This window comes from Phyllobates terribilis, unplaced genomic scaffold (assembly GCF_046119375.1).
Source record: "Phyllobates terribilis strain yellow unplaced genomic scaffold, ASM4611937v1 Scaffold_11__3_contigs__length_659146591, whole genome shotgun sequence".
In the NCBI taxonomy this organism is placed as follows: Eukaryota; Metazoa; Chordata; class Amphibia; order Anura; family Dendrobatidae; genus Phyllobates; species Phyllobates terribilis.
In genome coordinates, this window is record NW_027362771.1 from 410,021,788 (window position 1) to 410,045,798 (window position 24,011).

General features: G+C 46.5%; 1 protein-coding gene across 8 annotated transcripts in view; it reads left to right on the top strand.

Annotated features, from left to right (window-relative positions):
• The first annotated feature begins 422 nt into the window (after positions 1 to 422).
• The window catches only part of SLC24A5 (solute carrier family 24 member 5), a 66,822-nt gene continuing 43,233 nt past the window's right edge, over positions 423 to 24,011 (top strand). For 2 of the 8 annotated variants that reach the window (XM_073653057.1, XM_073653059.1), the window contains exon 1: positions 5,399 to 5,882. In XM_073653057.1, coding sequence (XP_073509158.1) covers positions 5,726 to 5,882 — 157 coding nt within the window. In that variant the 5' untranslated portion in view covers positions 5,399 to 5,725. The other 6 variants (XM_073653058.1, XM_073653064.1, XM_073653061.1 and 3 more) reach the window with 6 other exon arrangements.

Here is a 24,011-nt window from a genome sequence, read left to right on the forward strand (position 1 = left end):
AGGTGGGGGCTTACATTTAAAGCACCATTCCAGCCCTGAAAAAAAAAATAACAACACTGGAGTGGTGCTTTAAGTTTGCAATTGTGTATTTTTTCATAAACTCATGTAACCTTAGTTGACAGCTGCACTTCATACTTGAATCCAGCTTTGTCAAACAAAAACACTTTTTCCCCTAAATAATTTGATCAAATTTCCCTTTTTCCAATATGTCTTAACATTACATATATGTCTTGCATTGGTAGCCTAACGCAGGGCAGGGGCCCTGAGCAGGCGGGGTGTCTCACTTGCCATCGGGGACACCGGCGTGCTATGGGGCCCCGGAGTCAGTGCCTGCCAGTGGGTCCCCCTTCCCCCACCTGCTTTCTCAGGGCCCCGGCACAATACTTACCTCTCCCTGTTGCTCTGCAGGTCCTGTCTCTTCCGGGTCTTCTGACTGTGATGTCTCAGGTCAGAGGGAGTATTAACGTCTTTACAGCATGCCCTCTGCTGAGCAGTCACAATGCAGAGAGTGGGAAGACGGCGACGCTGAGGAGTTTGGAGCAGATCAGCGGCCAGTGAGTAGAGGTATTTGATTTTTTTATGTATGGAGGCATGGATCATTATATTGGGACCAGTATTCTGTCTGGAGTAATACATGGAGCCCATAATACTGTACGGAGGACTATGTGATGCCCACAATACTGTACGGAGGACCATATTGTCCAGTCTGCACTATGCACTGTGAGGACTCACCGGTTTCTGAGCCATTGTAGAATTTACTATAGATATCACTTATGTAATGTAAGAAGTGAAATCTTTGGCATTGTACTATATTATATATATATATATATATATTTCTCTGCTGTATCTTTGCATCATGAATGGTGTTATGTGTTAAAGGGGCCACTGAGACTCTTTCGCCCCCAGCCCACGAAAACCTGGAGCTGGCCCTGGCCTATCGCCTTGTATTGTTAATGCTTGCTAGGTGGAAGTAAGGCTCTGTGCCCACTATGCGTTTTTCAAGCGTTTTTTTGATGCGGAATTTCCGTAGCGTAAACGCTTGGTAATCCGTGCTCCATGATCCCCAATGAAAATCTGCATGTTCTGTGCCCTTGCTGCGGAATTTTCCGCAGCTGATTTTCCTTGCTGAAAAATCCACAGCATGTCCATTATTTGAGCGTTTCTGCATGCGGATTTGAGGTCCCAATGCATTTGAAAAACGCAAGTCAAATTCGCATGTAAAAACGCGTCAAAAACGTGTGTAAAATCCGCAAACGTTTTTGACTGCCAAGACCATGCAGAAATGCTGCAGAAATTTTCTGCTTCATTTCTGCATCGTGGACACATACCCCAAGGCTGCGCGCCCACGAAGCATTTTCCAAGCGTTTATCCTGCGGAATTTACGCAGCGTAAACGCTTGGTAATCCGCCCCCCATGGTCCCCAATGACAAGCTGCAATGTCAATGCCCATGCTGCGGATTTTTCCGCAGCATTTCCATTAATTTTGCGGACACGCAGCGTAATCGCCGCCATTGACTTGCATTGGACCGCGTGTCATCCGCATCACTACATGTGGATAAGCGGATATCACACGGTTCAATGTGCGGATGGTACCCAGGCCAGGAGGAGAGGAGACTCTCATCCAGACCCAGGTACCATAGAAACTGTAAAAAAAAAAGAATTTAAAATAGTGACCTGACACATGACTGAATGACGTCAACGCAGGTCCTTCACAACAGCGCGAGCAATGCAAGAGACCGGACGCAGCGGAGAAAACACCGGAAGGACATCGGAAGGTGAAACCCCCCCCAAAAAAATTCCAGCGCATAAGCTTCCAGGATATACCTTTATTGGATAACGGTGAGTAGAGCAGGATAAAAAACATCTAGATAGTCGCAGCTATCTGAGGTAAATCATTAAAAACGTCTTCAGACGCGTTTCTGCTAACAAGTAGCCTTAGTCATTGAACACACACATTTAAAATCTGGACGTCTCATATAGTCTGGACTGGACATTGAAATGCATAATATTTGTGTCAGTACATTTGTACACACGGATATTATGCGTTTCTATTTGCGGATGGTACCCGGGTTTGGAGAAGATGAGACTCTCCTCCAGACCCAGGTACCATAGAACCTGTTAAAAAAGAATTTAAAATAAAAAATAAAGATTATACTTACCTTCCGATGTCTTCTCCGCTCCGTCTGGTCTGCTCTATGGGTCGCGGTGTTGTGAAGGACCTGCCATGACGTAATTGAGTCATGTGACCTGACACATGACTGAATGACGTCACCGTAGGTCCTTCACACCACCATGAGCAGTGCAAGAGACCGGACGCGGCGGAGAAAACACCAGAAGGACATCGGAAGGTGAGTATAAGCTTTATTTTTTACCATTCTTATTCTTTTTTTTTTTAACTAACTTGGTCACACTACTATAAATCCATGCCGGTTGCATGGATTTATATAGTGTGAACAAGTTGGCAAGCACTTTTCCAAGTGATGCTAAAATCGCTTGGAAAAGCCGCTTGATAACCTGCATGCAGAAATGCATGCAAAAAGGCTTGACAAACGCTGCTACCTGGCGGGAAAAACGCATGTAAAAAGCGCATGCGTTTTTCCTACCAGGGAGAAGTGGAAAAAATATGCAGCATTTCTGCATCGTGGGCACATAGCCTAAGGCTATGTGCCCACATTGCATTTATGAAGCAGAAAATTTCTGCTGCATAAATGCAAATCCTCTTCCGGAAAAACGCATGCGGAATTCCGCACGCGTTTATCGCGCATTTTTCGCGCGTTTATCACGCGTTTTCCACATGCGGAATTGCCTTGCGTTTTTTATGCATTGGACAAAGGCAATTCCGCTTGCGGAAACGCAAAATTAAATGACATGCTGCGGATTTTTGAACGCGGCATAAACGCTGCGGAAAAATCCGCAGCATGTGCATAGAACTTGCGGAATCCCATTGGGGACCATGGGGTGCGGATATACATGCGTTTTTCAAGCGTTTACGCTGCGGAAATTCCGCAGCATATACGCTTGAAAAATGCTACGTGGGCACACAGCCTTAAGGTGAACTGCAGTGTTTTTTTTTTCACTGCCAAGAAATCATGTTTTTGCTGCAGAAAAAAGGCAGCAAAAAAAAGCAACATGTGAGCATAGCCTAAGACATTAGCTGGATAGGATAGGGGGAAGCGTAGGGTATTTTATAATAAAGCAAATTATGAGTGTTTAGGGTGTAAAAATAGATACTTATAAAAGGACATTTTAGGCTGTGTTCACACGATGCGTATTTCATGCGTTTCCGCGGCGTTTTTGCAGTTGCGTAAACGCCGCGGAAACGCATGAAAAACGCATGGTAGAAGGGAAGCAATGTTCCCCAATGGAAATCCGCATGTGCTGTGCCCATGATGCGGATTTTTCCGCAGCGTTAACGCTGCGGTCAAAAATCCGCAGCATGTCAATTAATTTTGCGGAAACGCGGCGATTTCGCCGCCATTGACTTGCATTAGAACGCGCCAATTCCGCAAGACAGCATTTGTACTTGCGGAATTGGTGCGTTCTAATGTGCGATTGGTACCCGGGTGTGGAGGAGAGGAGAGTCTCATCCAGACCCAGGTACCATTAAAAAAGCTGTAAAAAGAAGAATAAAATAAAAAATAAATGTATTCTTACCTTCTGTCGGCCCGCGCAGCGCTCCCGCTTGGTTCCCGGCACTTGCAGTGAGTTGTAGGACCTGCGGTGACGTCAGAGTCATGTGACGGGTCACGTGACGCTGACGTCGGCAGGTCTTTCAATTCAAAGTTGCCGGCAGCCGGGAGAACGGAGTGAGCAGAACAGCGCGGACCATCGGAGGTAAGTATATACACTCTCTCGGGTCACACTAATATGAATCCATGCTGTTTGCATGGATTTATATAGTGTGACCTAGTTATCAAGCACTTTCCAGGTGATGCTAACATCGCCTGGAAAGCGCTTGTCAATCTGCATGCGGAAACGCATGTGAATCTGCATGTGGATCCGCATGTATTCTGCAGGGAAAACGCATGCACAATCTGCATGTGTTTTTTTCTGCCAGGGAGATGCAGAAATGATGCAGAAATTTTCTGCTTCATTTCTGCATCGTGTGCACATACCCTTAGGTATTGGTAAATCTCTTTAACACACTGAAAGCCAGCCGACCAGGTAATGTGTATGAGGCTTCCCAACTCTCTCCAACAGATATCGAGGGAGAAGGATGGGGCAGATGGAATTTAAATGCCTGATCCTGTTGTTTTTACGGTAAGATCAGCCTCTGCCTGATGGAAATTCATCATTATCCTAGTGCTAATGTGAATGAGGGAGTGGTGGGAGGCAGCTGACTATGTATGGCCAGCTTTAGGCTCAGTGACCATTTAAAGTGTGAAAATAGAATAGGAGAATTAGGGTATGTGCCCACGATGCAGAAATGAAGCAGAAAATTTCTGCAGCGTTTCTGCTTGTTCTTGGCAGTCTAAAATGCTTGCGGATTTTACACGGTTTTTGCAGCGTTTTTACATGCGGATTTGACTTGCATTTTTCAAATGCATTGGGACCTCAAATCCGCATGCAGAAACGGACAAAGAATGGACATGCTGCGGACTTTTCCACAAGGAAAATCTGCTGCGGAAAAGTCCGCAGCATGGGCACGGAACATGCAGATTTTCATTGGGGATCATGGGGCACGGATTACCAAGTGTTTACGCTGCGGAAAATCCGCATCAACAACGCTTGAAAAACGCATAGTCGGCACACAGCCTTAGAGCAGATTTACCCTCATGCAGTATTCTTCGATGAGCCCTACGCCGGAGGTTCTGTCAGAATCCAAAAAAAACTGATTCCGCGGGAACCTCAACAGAACCATTCACTTCAATGAAGCCGCCTAGTATGGCCCCCCTCCTGACTATTCGTCTTTTTCCGACATGCAGGAAACATAGTCTGTCAGTCCGGGGGCCATACAGTAACTGTTGGCTCGGTCTGTCCGGGTCCTGTTGGAATCCAGTTATTATGGGGATTCTGACAAACGCTGGTGTAGTGCTCGGTGGAGAGCGCTGTATTAGTGTGAACACAGCCTTTCTATCGTTTCCATTTCCCCCACATAAAGTAGACATTATCTGTCCCCCAAAATGGTGTCAGTAAAAAACACAAGGCCCACAAAAATACAAGTCCTCGTATGGCTACAGTGTCAGAAAAATAAAGAAGTCGTAACTCGCTATATGTGGCATGTTACATCCTAGAGGCGCAAACCTGCCAGGTCCTGAAGGGGTTAAACAGTTTTTGATGCAGTTTTCACCCCATGTAATAATAATTACACACATTTCTCCCACTGTCTGTCCTGCCACATATTGTAGTAATGTAGTCTGTGCTCGGCTCCTGAGGGGGCGCTGCTGGGTGCACTGTTCCCAGACTAGCACTTCCCTCAGCATTGGCGCAGTCAGGGGACAGTACATCACCGAGTACAGCTGTGTGCTCGGCGGACATGGCCTCCTGACACCAGCCCCCGGTAACATACTTCTCCTCACCCCGTGACTGACATCATCTGGCCGCCACTTTGTTCTCAGTCTCCCCTGAGGGATTTCTTCATGTCCCACATCAGTCAGACGCTGGCTGTAACCCCCGGGGAGGGATAATTGGCGCGTGAGGACGGGCTCCTGCCTCACATGACAGAGATTAGCGTGGCCTCCTCCATAGTACATGGCACTCAGGAGAGTTATCCACGGGTGAGAACATGGAGCCGGCCGCGGGGACAGGACGGAAGAGCAGGGGAGCCGGCAGGACCACACTGGCGGCATTCACCTTCATGTTACTTCTATGGGCGGCCATATACCTGCTGTACCGGGCTGCACAGGAAGTGAGCGCACTGCGCCGTGTGAGGAGAGCTGCAGGTGAGTGCACTGTGATATGTGAGGAGAGCTGCCGGTGAGCGCGCAGCGCCGTGTGAGGAGAGCTGCCGGTGAGTGCACTGTGATATGTGAGGAGAGCTGCCGGTGAGTGCACTGTGATATGTGAGGAGAGCTGCCGGTGAGTGCACTGTGATATGTGAGGAGAGCTGCCGGTGAGTGCACTGTGATATGTGAGGAGAGCTGCAGGTGAGCGCACAGCGCCGTGTGAGGAGAGCTGCAGGTGAGTGCACTGTGATATGTGAGGAGAGCTGCCGGTGAGCGCACAGCGCCGTGTGAGGAGAGCTGCCGGTGAGCGCACAGCGCCGTGTGAGGAGAGCTGCAGGTGAGTGCACTGTGATATGTGAGGAGAGCTGCCGGTGAGCGCACAGCGCCATGTGAGGAGAGCTGCCGGTGAGCGCGTAGCGCCGTGTGAGGAGAGCTGCAGGTGAGTGCACTGTGATATGTGAGGAGAGCTGCCGGTGAGCGCACAGCGCCGTGTGAGGAGAGCTGCAGGTGAGTGCACTGTGATATGTGAGGAGAGTTGCAGGTGAGTGCACTGTGATATGTGAGGAGAGCTGCCGGTGAGCGCACAGCGCCGTGTGAGAAGAGCTGCAGGTGAGTGCACTGTGATATGTGAGGAGAGCTGCAGGTGAGTGCACTGTGATATGTGAGGAGAGCTGCCGGTGAGCGCACAGCGCCGTGTGAGGGGAGCTGCAGGTGAGTGCACTGTGATATGTGAGGAGAGCTGCAGGTGAGCGCGTAGCGTCGTGTGAGGAGAGCTGCAGGTGAGTGCACTGTGATATGTGAGGAGAGCTGCCAGTGAGCGCACAGCGCCGTGTGAGGAGAGCTGCAGGTGAGTGCACTGTGATATGTGAGGAGAGCTGCCGGTGAGCGCACAGCGCCGTGTGAGGAGAGCTGCAGGTGAGCGCGTAGCGCCGTGTGAGGAGAGCTGCAGGTGAGTGCACTGTGATATGTGAGGTGAGCGCACAGCGCCGTGTGAGGAGAGCTGCCGGTGAGCGCGTAGCGCCGTGTGAGGAGCGCTGCAGGTGAGCGCGTAGCGCCGTGTGAGGAGAGCTGCAGGTGAATGCACTGTGATATGTGAGGAGAGCTGCCGGTGAGCGCGTAGCGCCGTGTGAGGAGAGCTGCAGGTGAATGCACTGTGATATGTGAGGAGAGCTGCCGGTGAGCGCACAGCGCCGTGTGAGGTGAGCTGCAGGTGAGCGCACAGCGCCGTGTGAGGTGAGCTGCAGGTGAGCACGTAGCGCCGTGTGAGGAGAGCTGCAGGTGAGCGCGCAGCGCCATGTGAGGAGAGGTGCAGGTGAGCGCACAGCGCCGTGTGAGGTGAGCGCACAGCGCCCTGTGAGGTGAGCTGCAGGTGAGCGCACAGCGCCGTGTGAGGTGAGCTGCAGGTGAGTGCACTGTGATATGTGAGGAGAGCTGCAGGTGAGCGCGCTGTGCCGTGTGAGGAGAGCTGCAGGTGAGCGCGCTGTGCCGTGTGAGGAGAGCTGCAGGTGAGCGTGCTGTGCCGTGTGAGGAGAGCTGCAGGTGAGCGCGCTGTGCCGTGTGAGGAGAGCTGCAGGTGAGCGCGCTGCGCCGTGTGAGGAGAGCTGCAGGTGAGCGCGCTGCGCCGTGTGAGGAGAGCTGCAGGTGAGCACGCTGCGCCGTGTGAGGAGAGCTGCAGGTGAGTCCTGCCTGCCTGTGCTCAGAACCACAATGTATTCTGTGTGTGTGTAAATATAATTACCATAGAGTAAGTGAATTAGTCAGTCACAGCTCATTTATTGCACTTCAGTTGAAAAGAATAAGTGATGTGGGCATTTTGTAATGTGGCATTTGTGGAAACATCCCAGGGCTCATTAATTAAGACTGCCATCACCCATGCCAGTCTTAATGACTGAGTATGATGCGCCAAATTCATTCACAAAACGCCAGCACCTTATATGGCTGCCTCAGCCCCCGGCCATTTTGGCTGAGCTGCTTCAAGCTGGCGTGAAAACGCTAACAGTTGTAAAACTTTTGTGTGTTCAGTGTTTTATGCCAGATTTGAGATGAATCGCCACCATTCGTCTTAGGCCTCATTCACACATCCGTGTTTAAATATGTACATGAAAAATGGTACCAGTGTCATGAGTGTTATGCATCCCTGTGTCCGTTTTTACCATCAGAGTCACTAGTGTTTTTCAAAGATGGATAAAGAAATAAATGACAAAGCTTCTCCTATACTGTATAGTGTTAAACACGGATTTACACACTGATGCCATCCCTGTGCTGTAAGTGTTTTTTACGCTCCCATAGACTTGTATTAGGCCTTGTCATTTGTGCTGCCGGAAAAAACAGACATGTCTCCTTGTGTTTTGCAGGGAAACGCGGTCCGTGTATAAACACGGAAATGTGAATATCACGATAGGTTATAATTGGGATGTGTGTTATCCTTGACAAAAAACACGTACCTGCACGTACTGTAGCCATGCTTCCACTAAACCAGCCAGACATGACTTAAACTCCATTTACCTGCACGTTATCACTATATCTACAGGGAAACCTCCGTGGGGAGCAGTGACTAACGGCAGCTGATCTTTCCTTGTGAGCTGCGCATGGCAGTGACGCCATGCGCAGCTCACATGGCGAGATCAGTGCTGGCAGACGGGACGCAGCGTTGGAGGAGAGAGAAGAGAGGTGAGTAGGAGTGTTTATTTTTTTATGTGCAGCGTGATGGGGATTAGGGGGACCGTGCATACCAGGATAAGGATGAGGGGTGCCGTGCATACCAGGATAAGGATGAGGGGTGCCGTGCATACCAGGATAAGGATGAGGGGTGCCGTGCATACCAGGATAAGGATGAGGGGTGCCGTGCATACCAGGATAAGGATGAGGGGTGCCGTGCATACCAGGATAAGGATGAGGGGTGCCGTGCATACCAGGATAAGGATGAGGGGTGCCGTGCATACCAGGATAAGGATGAGGGGTGCCGTGCATACCAGGATAAGGATGAGGGGTGCCGTGCATACCAGGATAAGGATGAGGGGTGCCGTGCATACCAGGATAAGGATGAGGGGTGCCGTGCATACCAGGATAAGGATGAGGGGTGCCGTGCATACCAGGATAAGGATGAGGGGTGCCGTGCATACCAGGATAAGGATGAGGGGTGCCGTGCATACCAGGATAAGGATGAGGGGTGCCGTGCATACCAGGATAAGGATGAGGGGTGCCGTGCATACCAGGATAAGGATGAGGGGTGCCGTGCATACCAGGATAAGGATGAGGGGTGCCGTGCATACCAGGATAAGGATGAGGGGTGCCGTGCATACCAGGATAAGGATGAGGGGTGCCGTGCATACCAGGATAAGGATGAGGGGTGCCGTGCATACCAGGATAAGGATGAGGGGTGCCGTGCATACCAGGATAAGGATGAGGGGTGCCGTGCATACCAGGATAAGGATGAGGGGTGCCGTGCATACCAGGATAAGGATGAGGGGTGCCGTGCATACCAGGATAAGGATGAGGGGTGCCGTGCATACCAGGATAAGGATGAGGGGTGCCGTGCATACCAGGATAAGGATGAGGGGTGCCGTGCATACCAGGATAAGGATGAGGGGTGCCGTGCATACCAGGATAAGGATGAGGGGTGCCGTGCATACCAGGATAAGGATGAGGGGTGCCGTGCATACCAGGATAAGGATGAGGGGTGCCGTGCATACCAGGATAAGGATGAGGGGTGCCGTGCATACCAGGATAAGGATGAGGGGTGCCGTGCATACCAGGATAAGGATGAGGGGTGCCGTGCATACCAGGATAAGGATGAGGGGTGCCGTGCATACCAGGATAAGGATGAGGGGTGCCGTGCATACCAGGATTGAGGGTGAGGGGTGCCGTGCATACCAGGATTGAGGGTGAGGGGTGCCGTGCATACCAGGATTGAGGGTGAGGGGTGCCGTGCATACCAGGATTGAGGGTGAGGGGTGCCGTGCATACCAGGATTGAGGGTGAGGGGTGCCGTGCATACCAGGATTGGGGGTGAGGGGTGCCGTGCATACCAGGATTGGGGGTGAGGGGTGCCGTGCATACCAGGATTGGGGGTGAGGGGTGCCGTGCATACCAGGATTGGGGGTGAGGGGTGCCGTGCATACCAGGATTGGGGGTGAGGGGTGCCGTGCATACCAGGATTGGGGGTGAGGGGTGCCGTGCATACCAGGATTGGGGGTGAGGGGTGCCGTGCATACCAGGATTGGGGGTGAGGGGTGCCGTGCATACCAGGATTGGGGGTGAGGGGTGCCGTGCATACCAGGATTGAGGGTGAGGGGTGCCGTGCATACCAGGATTGAGGGTGAGGGGTGCCGTGCATACCAGGATTGAGGGTGAGGGGTGCCGTGCATACCAGGATTGAGGGTGAGGGGTGCCGTGCATACCAGGATTGAGGGTGAGGGGTGCCGTGCATACCAGGATTGAGGGTGAGGGGTGCCGTGCATACCAGGATTGAGGATGAGGGCCATGTATAATTAGGAAGGGGGGGGCACATATACCAGGATGGGGGATATTATCATTATGCAGGAGCCGTGCTGCGGATACACTGTGTGCCGCTATTAAGGAGCATGAATATTCAGTGCTCCTCACGCCCAATTTTCGAGGAAAAAAGTGTGTCTTATAGTCAGATAAAAAAAAACACTTTTTTTCCGAATATATATATATATATATATATATATAATCATAGAATGGTAGAGTTGGAAGGGACCTCCTGGGTCATCTGGTCCAACCCCCTGCTCAAAGCAGGATTCACTAGATCATCTCAGACAGATGTCTGTCCAGCCTCTGTTTGAAGACGTCCATTGAAGGGAAACTCACCACCTCTCGTGGCAGCCTGTTCCACTCATTAATCACCCTAACTGTCAAAAAGTTTTTTCTAATATCTAATCTGTGTCTCCTCCCATTTAGTTTCATCCCATTGCTTCTAGTCTTTCCTTGTGCAAATGAGAATAAAGATGATCCTTCTACAATGTGACAGCCCTTGACATATTTGTAGACAGCTATTAAGTCTCCTCTCAGTCTTCTTTTTTGCAAGCTAAACATTCCCAAATCCTGCAACCGTTCCTCATAGGACATGGTTTGCAGACCAGTCACCATTCTGGTCGCTCTTCTCTGAACTTGCTCCAGTTTGTCTATGTCTTTTTTAAAATGTGGTGCCCAAAACTGTACACAGTATTCCAGATGAGGTCTGACCAAAGAGGAGTAAAGACCGATAATGACTTCACGTGATCTAGACTGTATGCTTCTGTTAATACATCCCAGAATTGTATTTGCCTTTTTTGCTGCTGCATCACACTGTTGACTCATGTTCAGTCTATGATCTATTAGTATACCTAAGTCTTTTTCACATGTACTGTTGCTTAGCTCTATTCCTCCCATTCTGTATATGCTTTTTTCATTTTTATTGCCCAGATGTAGTACTTTGGTTTTTAACAGGGAAAAATGCATTCTGTTGGTTGCTGCCCACTGCTCCAGTTTATTTAGGTCTTTTTGAATCCTCTCTCTCTCTTCTCTAGTATTAGCTATCCCTCCTAGCTTTGTGTCATCAGCAAATTTAATCAGTTTACCCTCAATTCCTTCATCTAAATCATTGATAAAGATGTTGAACAATACAGGTCCCAGGACGGAGCCCTGTGGTACCCCACTTGAGACATTCATCCAGCTGGATGTGAAGCCATTTACAACCACCCTTTGAGTCCGATCACTAAGCCAGTTATGAATCCACCTAACAGTTGCCTGGTCCATTGCATACTTGGTCATTTTTTCAATAAGGATGGTGTGAGATACTTTGTCAAATGCTTTGCTGAAGTCAAGATATACTATATCTACAGCATTTCCCTGATCCACCCAGTCAGTGATTCTGTCATAGAAGGAAATTAAGTTAGTCTGACATGACTTGTTAGTTACAAACCCATGCTGACTCTGGTTAATCACTTCATTCTTATCCAGGTACTTACATACATGTTGTTTAATAATTTGTTCAAAGATCTTTCCTGGTATAGAAGTCAGACTCACCGGCCTATAGTTCCCTGGGTCCACCTTCTTCCCCTTTTTGAAGATAGGAACAACATTTGCTCTTCTCCAGTCTTCTGGGACTTCTCCTGTTCTCCAAGAATTTTCAAAGATTATGGAGAGTGGTTCTAAAATTTCTTCTACGATCTCCTTCAGTACTCTGGGGTGTAATTCATCTGGACCTGGAGACTTGAACTCATTTATGTTAGCTAAATATTCCCTCACAATCTTTCTGTTTACAGATAACTTGGATTCCTCTATTCCTTTAAAAGGACAGTGAAGATCAGTTGATGTTACATTTTCTTTCTGAGAGAAAACAGATGCAAAATAGGAATTAAAAAGTTCAGCCTTCTCAACATCCTCTCTTACCATTTCTCCATTTTCATCCTGTAAAAATCCTATAGCATCTTTGACTTTTCTTTTACTTTTGACATACCCCCAAAATCCTTTTTTATTGCTTTTGACATCTCTTGCAAGCCTTAATTCATTGTCAGCTTTAGCTAACCTGATACGTGCCCTGCAGGATCTGCAGACTGCATTATAATCTTCTTTAGATATGCCTCCCTCTTTCCATTTAATAAACATTTCTTTCTTTCTTTTTAGCATGTGTTTAAGTTCTGTGTTCATCCATCCTGATTTCCTTAAATGCTTCCCATTCTTCCTACTTTTCGGGATTGTTAACGATTGTGCTTTGAGAATCTCATTTTTAAAAATTTCCCATCCTTCCTGGACATTTTTGTCCTTAAGGACATCCAGCCATTGGATCCCTCCTATTCTCTTTCTGAGTCTCTTAAAATCTGCCTTTCTAAAATCTAACCTTGAAGTTTGAGTCTTCACATGTCTTCCTCCTCTAGTTATCCAAGATTCTATAATAGCATGATCGCTGCCTCCTAGGGTCCCAGCCACCTTTACCTCCTCAACCATTTCCTCCCTGTTTATAAGGATTAGATCCAAAGTAGCAGATCCCCTTGTTTTCTCCCCTACCTTTTGGAAGATAAAGTTGTCAGCAAGAGAGGATAAGAATTTGCTTGACCTGTTAGTTTTACTTGAGAGAGATTCCCAACAAATGTCTGGATAGTTGAAATCTCCCATGACCACTACGTCATATTTTTTGGAGAACTTGGTCATTTGATACATAAAGAGTTCATCCATATCTTCAGCTTGCCCAGGTGGCCTGTAGTAAATGCCTACAATGGTGTCCTTTCCGTTGTTCTCTCCTTGTATTCTTACCCAAACAGAACTCCCAGTCTCTGAAGCTTCAATCTCTGTGCAGATATACGCTTTTCTAACATACAATGCAACACCTCCTCCTCGTTTATCAAGTCTGTTTCTTGCAAATAAGTTGTATCCTTTTAGCCTTTTATTCCAATCATGTGTATCGTCCCACCAAGTTTCAGTGATTCCAATGACATCATATTCCTTTTCCTGCATTAGTAGTTCCAATTCTCCTTGTTTGTTGCCCATGCTTTGTGCATTTGTATAAAAACATTTTAGTTTGTGATTGGTTTCTCTTCCTCCCATATTTTTATTATTTAAATTGTTTTGTCTTTGTTCTTCCTTTCCACTTCCAGTAGCAGAGATCTCAATAGTATTTGTCAGCTGTATGGCTTTTTCTGGCCTTTTGCTTCCCTTCCCACATTGTTCTAGTTTAAAGCTCTTCTGATGAGTGTAGCACGGCGACTTCCAAATACATGTTTTCCAGTCTTCGTAAGGTGCACCCCATCTCTAGAAAGTAGTCCATCGTATAGGTAATTCATTCCGTGATCCAGAAATCCAAATCCTTGTTGACGGCACCATCGACGTAGCCAGTTGTTCACCTGTAGAATCTTATTCCACCTCATTGTTCCATGGCCATCCACTGGGAGGATGGATGAGAAGACCACCTGCGCTCCCAATTCTTTCACTTTCTTGCCTAAGTCTTCAAAGTCACTGCAGATGGTTTCCAGGTCCTTTCTTGCGGTGTCATTTGTCCCCACATGTATTAGCAGGAATGGGTAGTGATCTGTAGGTCTGAAGAGTCTTGATATCCTGTCAGACACATCTTTAATTTTTGCTCCTGGAAGACAGCACATTTCTCTTGAGGTTATGTCTGGTCTGCAGATAGCGGCCTCTGTTCCTCTTAACAGGGAATCCCCCATGACCACCACTCTCCGTTTTTTCTTCACAACATTCTTCTTTCTCCATCCAGGAGGATTCTGAGGGCTTACAAGGTTATTCATTGCTGGCAAAGTCTTATTTTGCTGTATTTCTTCATGGTTCTCCTGCGTGAGAGCCTGGTACTGGTTCCTGAGCAGTATGGGTGCTGACTGCCTCTCGATCCTCCTGCTTCTGTGGGTCACATGCTTCCATTCCTCTGTTTCGTCAGGTGCAGTTCGAATTTCTTCTCTTTCTGAATCATGAAGAGATAATTCTGCTCTGTCTAAGAACTCTTCACCTTCCTTAATGATTTTCAAGGTAGTTAACCTCTCTTCTAGATTTCGCAACTTTTCCTCCAACAGGGACACAAGCTTGCATTTCTGGCATGTGAAGTTTGGCTTTTCCACTGGCAAGTCTGTGAACATGTAGCAGGATATGCAGCTCACCAAATGGCTCCTGGACTCTTCCATGTTCTTATTGTTAATGTTCTGAAAACAGTGAAAAAAGCTTAAAAAAAAAAAGCTTCAACCGGCGCGCGGTTTACCGATATCCTCTTTTCAGCTCCAACAGCCAAAATCCAGTGTTCTTTGAGCTCGCGGAGACTCTTCACTTACCCCAAAATGCAGTGGGAATATGCAAATTATCTCCTCAGGACTCCTCCCCTGGTTATATATATATATATATATATATATATATATATATATATATATATATATATATATATATATGTGTATATGTTCTTGCACTTTTACACAAACTTTTGTAGAAAAAATAATTATTTTTGCATCGCTTTATTCTGAGAGCTATAACTTTTTATTTTTTCCGCTCATGGAACTGTATGGCAGCTTGTTTTCTGTGGGACAAGATGAAGTTTTCAGCTATACCATTTTTATTTAAATTCATCTTTTTGATCATGTTTTATTTATTCTGCTTTTTTTTCTAATGGTATGATGAAAAAGCATAGTTTGCCACTTTTTTTTTTTGTACGGCGTTCACTGAAGGGGTTAACTAGTGACACTTTTATAGATCGGGTCGTTCTGGACGCAACGATACCAAATGTGTACTTTTTTTTTTTTTTACATAAAAATGTGTATTAGTGTAATATATATTTTTTTAAAATATTATTTTGTACTCAGAAGCTTTCTGTAGCTGGGTGATTTGGGGGTCACCATGGCAACAATTGGGCCTCCGCGTTGACATTGCGGGGGCGCCGATCTGAAGGCAGAGGGAGCTGCCGTCGCTCTGCCTGCCTCCTAAATGTTGCGATCACAGTATATAGTGAGGTTAAACAGCCAGGGGCTGGTGCTGGAACCGTTCCTGGCAGTTAGTGCAGGAGCTCAGCCACTGGCAGCGCTGATCTCCTTCTCTGATCAGACAGGAGGTGCTGATATTTCAGCATCTCCTGCGTGATCATTCTGTAATTGGTCAGTCAGATTGACTGACCGATCAGAGCCCTGAGTGCGGGGACCGAAGGCATGGGTCCCCGCACCTGCTCCCATGCAGCTCAGGTGTCACTGACAGCTCTCGGAACTGAACTGTCACTGTGTGTTTACATGCAGTGACAGTTTTAAGTCATGACAGGTATAGCCCGTCATGATGTGGGAACTGACACCAGCTCATGACATGCTATGACCGTCGTTGGACGTAAAAGGGGTTAACACTATTTTGATCAAAAAAGGGTAAAAGGCATCCCACCGCGACAAGGTGTACCTAATTGGGGCAGTTCTATATCTAATATTAAACCTCTCATGTGTGTCAGCTGACCTCAATATAGATGGGGGAAGAGCAGATCCCAGAACCAACTGTTCAGATCCCTGCCCAGGGAAAGCTATATAGATTAAATACCAGCTCTAAAAGTGGGAGCCACTCCCCTGTTTGTACATGGCTGGGTGCTATTACGCTTTGTTTATTTACGCAAATTGCCTCTTCAGAGAGGAAGAGGACCAGAACTCTAGTGCCACCTACAGGAAGTATCAATCTTAAAAGTCAATAGTGACCCTTTAACGAGCCTTATCACATGACTTAGGATATAAGCCAGAACCAGAAACTCAATTTGCAGACACTGTGTTTCGGGGTACTGCCCCTCATCAGTGCAAAGTGTGAGTTCTGGTTTGGCTGGGTGAGAGGCGTCAGACCGGTATCTAATTTATTTTCAACATGGTATTTGCTCATTTTGTTTTTATCTTAGTTTTTTTTTGTTTAATGACCACTGTGTGAACATGTGCCTTCACTTTGCACTTATACCAACAAATGCTGTGGCTCATTTCTTTGGTTTTGCTTTGGTTTCTTGTACTTTGTAAAAAAAAACAGGGGTGTGACTCCCCCTTTTTGAGCTGGCATTTAATCTATATACTGTAGCTTTCCATGGAACGTGTCCTGCTCTGCCCCATCTATATTTAGGTCGGATGACAAATAAGAGAGGTTTAATACTAGACATAGGACCATCCTGATTGGGTACACCTTGTCGAGGTAGGATGGCTTTTACGCTTTTTTGATCAAAATAGTGTTAACTAGGTGCCCTATGTCATTTACATGTACTATTTATTTACTTCAGGGTATATGCTCTTTTTGTTTTTTATCTTAGCTTTTATATCTGCAGAGAAATAGTTTTTTGAAGCGACAGGCTCTCTTTAAATTAGAAAAACAAAGGTCTGACCTTTATTACATTAGGAGGATTATTTTTGTGATAAATTCTTGGTATGTAAAAATTTTAGATTTACTTTGCAATTACTTCTCTACATGCTGATAACACCGGCTCATCTGTGCGCCTACGTCATGTACAGCAGAATTAGTGCAGCATTTTATAGAAGTCTTTATTAATGCGCAATTGATTTTTATGTTCATTTATCTACTTGCTAATATAACTGTAAAGAAGAATAACAGCGTTGCAAACTGTACATTCAACCCTTGTTATGGTGATGATATTACAATTTCCACTATTATGATGCTATTAATCCCAGACATTGTTCCAAATTATGAATCATGGCTGTTGTATAATGTGCTGTCTGTATTTGTAAGTCTTCTGAGGATTACAGTTCTGGGTATAGGTGCCTTCACATATGTTCTGACATTTAACCCCTTAACGACCGCCGCAACCCATTTTCACAGCGGCAGTTAAGGGTACTTATTCCTCAGCACCGTGAAAATGCGTTGCTGAAAAATAAGGCTGTAGCACCCCCCAGAGTCAGCAATTCTCCAGGGTCTCAGCTACCGGGGGTAGCTGAGACCCTGGAGAACATGATCAGGGCCTTTTTTTCCGGTCCCCGATCACGTGATCGCTGTTATTCAGTGAATAGCAGCGATCACGGAAAAAAAAAAGTGTGCCCGCAGTTAGTGATTTCTCTCTCCTCTGAGAGGAGAGTGAAATGGTGCACCCCCCCCTCCCCCAGTACCTCCGGGATCTCATGAGCCGTCCCCTGGCCCTCCATCATCTTTCTGTGTTAAAAAAAAAAAAATGGCGGGCGCATGAGCGACAACAATAATGAATTTTCCATATTGGTTCCTTTTGATCACTGTGATAAACCCTATCACCATGATCAAAAGATATATATATACATATTAAATCCTCCTTTGCACCCCCTTAGTTAGATAAAAAAAAATATTTTTATACAGCCCAAAAAAACACACGGGGATTGCTTGCCATGCATGAGCAATCTCCGCATGTTTTTTGTGGGGTGTCTAATAACTGTGAAACATGCGGGACGGGGACTTGATCATGTCACTCGAGCACCCGCGATACTTGGTGCATAGCCGAGTACCCTATGCAAACTCAAGTAGTGAGCACTTGCACTCAAGACTAATGACAACATGTTCAATATGATGATGTAATGTTATCAAATTCTGTGTCGTACCTCTGGGTTCAAAATGTTCACTATACCCCTTGATAAAATCCTTGAGGGGTGTAGTTTCCAAAATGGTGTCACTTGTGGGGAGTTTTCACTGTTTAGGCACATCAGGGGCTCCCCAAACGCAAAATGGCGTCCTCTAATTATTTAAGCAAATTTTACATTCAAAAAGTCATATGGCACTCCTTCCCTTCCGTGCCCTGCCGTGCGCCCAAACAGTTGTTTTTCCCCACATGTGGGGTATTGGCTTACTCAGGAGAAAGTACACAACACATGGTATGGTGCAATTTCTCCTGTTACCCTTATAAAAACGCAAAATTGGGGGCTGAAGAACATTTTTGTGGGAAAATTTTGAAAATTGTATTTTTACGGCTCAATGTTATAAACTTCTGTGAAGCACCTAGGGGGAGGTGGGGGTGGGTTCAAGGTGCTCTCCACACATCTAGATAAGTTCCCTGAGGGGTCTAGTTTAATAAATGGTGTCACTTGTGGGGGGTTTCCACTGTTGTTTAGGTACCTTAGGGGCTCTCCAAACGCAACATGGCATCCGCTAATTATTTAAGCAAATTTTACAGTCAAAAAGTCAAATGGCGCTCTCCCTCGCCCTGCTGTGCGCCCAAACAGTGGTTTTCCCCCACATATGGGGTATCTGGTTACTCAGGAGAAATTTCGCAACAAATTTTTTGGTCCATTTTCTCTTGTTACTCTTGTGAAAATAAATTTGTGGCCTGAAGTAAAATTTGTGTGAAAAAACTTGAATGTTCATTTTTTCCTTCCATGTTGGTTCAGTTCCTGTGAAGCACATAAACTTCTTGAATGTGGTTTTGATCACCTTGAGGGGTGCAGTTTTTAGAATGGTGTCACTTTTGGGGATTTTCTGTCGTATAGGCCCCTCAAAGTCACTTTAATTGTGATGTGGTCCCTAAAAAAAAAAAAAAATGGTTTTGTTGGAAAAATTAGAAATCGCTGGTCAAATTTTAACCCTTATAACTTCCTAACAAAAATAATTTTGTTGCAAAAATATTGCTGATTTAAAGTAGACATGTGGAAAATGTTATTTATTAACTATTTTGTGTGACTTATCTCTCTGATTTAAGGGCATAAAAATTAAAAGTTTGAAAGTTGCAAAATTTTAAAAATTTTCGCCAAATTTCCATTTTTTTCACAAACGCAACTCATATCAAAGAAATTTTTACCACTATCATGAAGTACAACATGTCACGAAAAAACAATCTCAGAATCAGGAGGATCCTTTGAATCGATAGTTATTACCTCATAAAGTGACAGTGGTCAGAATTGTAAAATTTGGCTTGGTCATTAAGGACATAATTGGCTTCGTCACTAAGGGGTTAAAGGCGTGTTCCGGCATTATTTTATCTTTTTTTCATGGGCCTAATAACTGACATGCAGGTAATTGCAACATGCTTCACATCAACAGAGCAGCTCTTTCTCTTCTGGGCTGCTCTGTCAATGGGGCGTGATTGCTGTCTTCATTCTGATCAACAGCTAGCTCCCCACAGGCTGCGAGGAGCCGGTTGTCATTGAGCAGAACATCAGAAGTCTCGTCCCGTCAACAGAGTGGAAGAGAAGCAGCTGCTCTGTTTAACTGCACCATGGGCTGGGATTACCCTTGAGGGGCGTGACTAAATGACTTCCTAGTTTTCGCCATGTACCACTCCAAGGCAGTCCCCAGGACAGCAGAAGCTGACCGGTGGGTCAGAGGCACGGGTGCGTGATACAGAAGGGCAAAGACGAAGCGTGATCAATTGGTCTGAGGTCGGGGCAAGCAGCACATGATCAGTATGAATACCCAAGGTCCGACAGTACAGGTAACTAGCCGGGTCGATAATGAGAATCAAAATACGGGAAAGCATGCACATGAACAAACAGGGAAGAAACCAACGTAGAGGAGTGGGAGGCGGAGCTGCCTAATAAAGGCCCTGCTCGCCATGAGAGAGGGTGGGGAACCTGATCTCTGCAGAACCTAGAAGGGTTAAATTCCTGCAGAGATCGGTCACGCCCCCTAAGGTTAAATGAATGTAGCAAGCAGATGCAGCAGTGCTGCATGAGGCAGATTAGCGGAACAGCCTAACACGGGGAGAAACCGCACAGTGAGCAGAGGGATGCTGGGGAGGCGTGCAAGTTACTGCCATGACACTGTCAACGTGATGTCAGCAGAAGGCGCACAATTGCCAGCAAGAGTGGTATGTGACGACTCTGAGTCGGTAGAGATCGGCGTCGGGCACAACAGGCAGGTAGTAACTACCTGCCTGTAAGTTCTTAAGCCCCTAATAAAATAGTCCCGGATAACCCCTTTAAAAGGGTTGCCCAGTACTTTGGCATATTTTTAAATGTGTTTTAATGATAAATAGAAGCTTCTTTCTAATTACCTCCTGGTGCTGTTTCTGCCTGTGAGCGTCACTATCGATTGCCGCTCACAGGCAGCACGTGACCCCCCGCTGACGTCACGTCAAGTGAGGCGTGACTCAGCGCTGGGGTCCCTGCGGTGGCTGCTGGGTTGTGGGTGGGGTTATTCCTCGCGTAACACCCAGCATCCACCGCGCCCTTTCTCAATGAATGGGGACAGGGAGAGCGCGCAGTGGATGCCGGGTTTGACGCGTTGGGTAACCCCGCCCACAACCCAGCAGCCACCGGTGGAACGCGGAAGAGGGACCCTCGGCTGCAGCATGCATGGACTTGTCGTGACTTCGGCGGATGTCAGAGCCAGCTGCAGCCGGGGGTCACGTGCTGCCTGTGAGCGGCCACCAGGAGGTAATTGGAAAGAATATTCTATTTATCATTAAAACACATTGGCATATTTTTAAAAGTACTGGACAACCGCTTTAATTTAATGTTTTTTTTCGTGGGGAATGGATGGAGCAGTAAACAATAGTGATGAGCGAACGTGCTCTGATAATGTGTTATTCAAGTATCTTGGACGTGCTCAGATAATATGTTCGAGTCCCTGTGGTTGCATGTTTTACGTCTGTTAGACAGCCGCAAAACATGTGGGGATTGCCTGTTTGTTAGACACTCCTGTCTAACAACCACAAAACATGCGGCCGCAAGGACTCGAACATATTATCCGAACACTACAATATACTGTTAGCACCCGAGTATGCTCGGATAACACATTATCCGAGCACGTTCACCCATCACTAGTAAGCAAATTTTTTTTTTTTTTTTTTTATGAATGGGAAGTAAGCATTTGAGAACCGTATTTTTCGGACTATAAGACGCACCCCTAATTTTGGCGTGGAAAATAGGAGAAAAAATATTTTTTATAAGATAAGGGTCCATCTTATAGTTCAAATAGGTATCTTACCTGGTGGGTGGTGGAGCGGGTCACAGGAGGCATGGTCCCTCAGGAAGCCAGCAGCAGCAGAAGTTGAGCATTGCTGCGGACCCTGGGTGGGAGAAGGGGGTGCCTCAGCAGCGGGGGGTTGCGGTAGTGATCGAGCGAGATCGCAGGAAGCAGGGTCCCTCCTTCAGGAACCCGGCGGCGGCAGAAGCGGTGAGATGCTGTGGGGCCGGTGTCGGCGGTCAAGCAGAGCGGAGTGCATTGCTTTTCTTGCGGCCTCAGCCATCTTCCTGAAGCCATGATCTACAGGGAAATGACCGACCAAACTGGCACATGCACAGACTGGGATCTCGGTGGCCATCTTCCTGAAGCCGTGGGCTTCAGAGAAATGGCCGACGAGATCCCAGTCTGCACATGTGCCTGCTCAGGCGGCCATTTCCCTGTAGATCATGCCTTCAGGAAGATGGCTGCGGCCGCAAGAAAAGCAATGCACTCCACTCTGCCTGACCGCTGTCATCGGCCCCATAGCATCTCACCTCTTCTGTCGCCGCCGGGTTCCTGAGGGAGGAACCCTGCTTCCTGCGATTCCGCTCGATCACCACCGCAAGCCCTCGGTAAGCTACCTTCGGACCATAAGACGCACCCCCTATATTCCTCCCAAATTTGGGAGGGGGGGGGGGGGGGAGAGTGCCTCTTATGGTCCAAAAAATACTGAATGTCCTTAGAGTGAAGCAGTCAGCTAATTCATGTTGCCCAAACCACTGTAAATAATCCAGTCCTCCATCACACCATATTACATTACCGATCTATGAGGGTCTGCAGTAGTAGATAATCAATATAACTTAAAACAAATGACGTGCACCTGAAATAATTAAACTGTAACAAAAGCTGTAACCGAGTAGTGAAATTTATTTCCTGGAGATTTTTTTCTTATAACAGAAAAGCAGATTTATTAATTCTCCCTCAGAAGATATTTGATTAAAAGACATTTTCTCTGAGGGTTATATATAACATGCTGTGGAAAATGACTTATTGAGTAGAAAATTCATACATATCTTATTTTTTTCCGATTTTTGCAACGTTACAAATCATTTACTATCAGCCTGTGTGTTGACAGAGAGTTAAAGGGGTTGTCTGGTCTTAGACTATGTTCCCATTATGAGCTTTTGGTGTGTTTTTGATGCTGCAGAATTTCTGCACCTTTTTAAATTACGTTACTTGCGTTTTTGGGCGCATTTTTCGTCTCTGGTATTGCTCTTTAAATAAAGCTGCCTTGTTTTTTAAACTTTCTGGTATTTTGATTTCACAGAACTTTATTGACATACATAGGTGTGGATTACATATGGTTTTGTTGTGTTTCCGCCGTGGAAATGCACTGCATGTGCGTTTTTTACCTGCAGATTTTTCGCATCTAATGTAAGTCTATGGGGAAAATCTGAATAGAAAACTCAACATACCTGCAAGAGTAATTGGCATGATGTGGATTCAAAAAACGCACCGCAGGTGAGTTTATGCAGTGTAAATAAGAAGCACAGTGGGCATGAGATTTCTAGAAATCTCATCTTCTTTTCCCTATGTCAAAAATCTTACAGTTCCAGCAAACACGCAGCATCAAAAGCGCGATAAAAGCTCAACGTGGAAACGCAGCCTAAAGCTACAAGTCTGCAGTCACTCTATGTGATTACACGTTTGTGAATCTTCATATCGCACGCACTGCAAGGCCACATACAGTTGAGTTGGAATGTGGCTGGGGGTATGCATATTGCATACTTGCGGTCACATGACCACCCGCTGCCATCACCGGAGAATCCTTACAGTGAGCAGTGCACGTGATGTGAGGATTCACAAGTCTTCAGTCACAGACAATCCCTTTAAGACCCTGTCTTATATAGTAGTAGTATTATTTATATAGCACCATTGATTCCATGGTGCTGTACATGAGAAGGCGCTACATACAAAATACAGATATCACTTACAGTAAACTAACAATGATAGACTGGTACAGAGGAAAGAGGACCCTGCCCTTGCACGCTTACATTCTACATGATGATAAGGAAGGAGACAGTAGGTTGGGGGTTGCAGCAGCTCCGGTGGTGGTGAGGAGGCAGCATGGTCATTGCAGGCTGTAAGCTTTCTTGAAGAGATGGGTTTTCAAGTTCTGTCTGAAGGATCCAAATGTGATACATAATCGGTTATGTTGGGGCACAGAATTCCAGAGGATGGGGGATATTCTGGAGAAGTCTTGGAAGCGATTGGGTGAGGAACGAATAAGTGAATAAGGACCGGAGATTGCATGAGGGAAGATATCAAGAGATTACTTCAGAGATATACAGAGGAGACCGGTTATGGATGGCTTTGTAGGTCAGTGTTAGTAGTTTTAATTGGGTACACTAGGGAATTGGGAGCCAGTGAAGGGATTTGCAGAGGGGAGAAGCGGAGGAGTAGCAAGGAGAGAGATGAATTGGACAGCAGAGTTCAGGTCGGACTGGAGATGTGCAAGAGTGTTAGCAGGTAGGCCACAGAGGAGGATGTTGCAGTAGTCGAGGCGGGAGATGATGAGGGCATTCACAAGCATTTTAGTACATTGAGGGTTGAGGAAAGGACAGATTCTGGAAATATTTTTGAGCTGGAGGCGACAGGAGGTGGAAAGTGCTTGGATGTGCAGTTTGAAGGACAGGCCAGAGTCAAAGGTTACTCCGAGGTAGTGGATTTCCAGTACAGGGGAAAGCGTGCTGTCATTTATTGTGATAGATAGATCAGGTAGGGAAGATACGTAAGATGGAGGAAAGATGATGAGTTCAGATTTGTCCACATTGA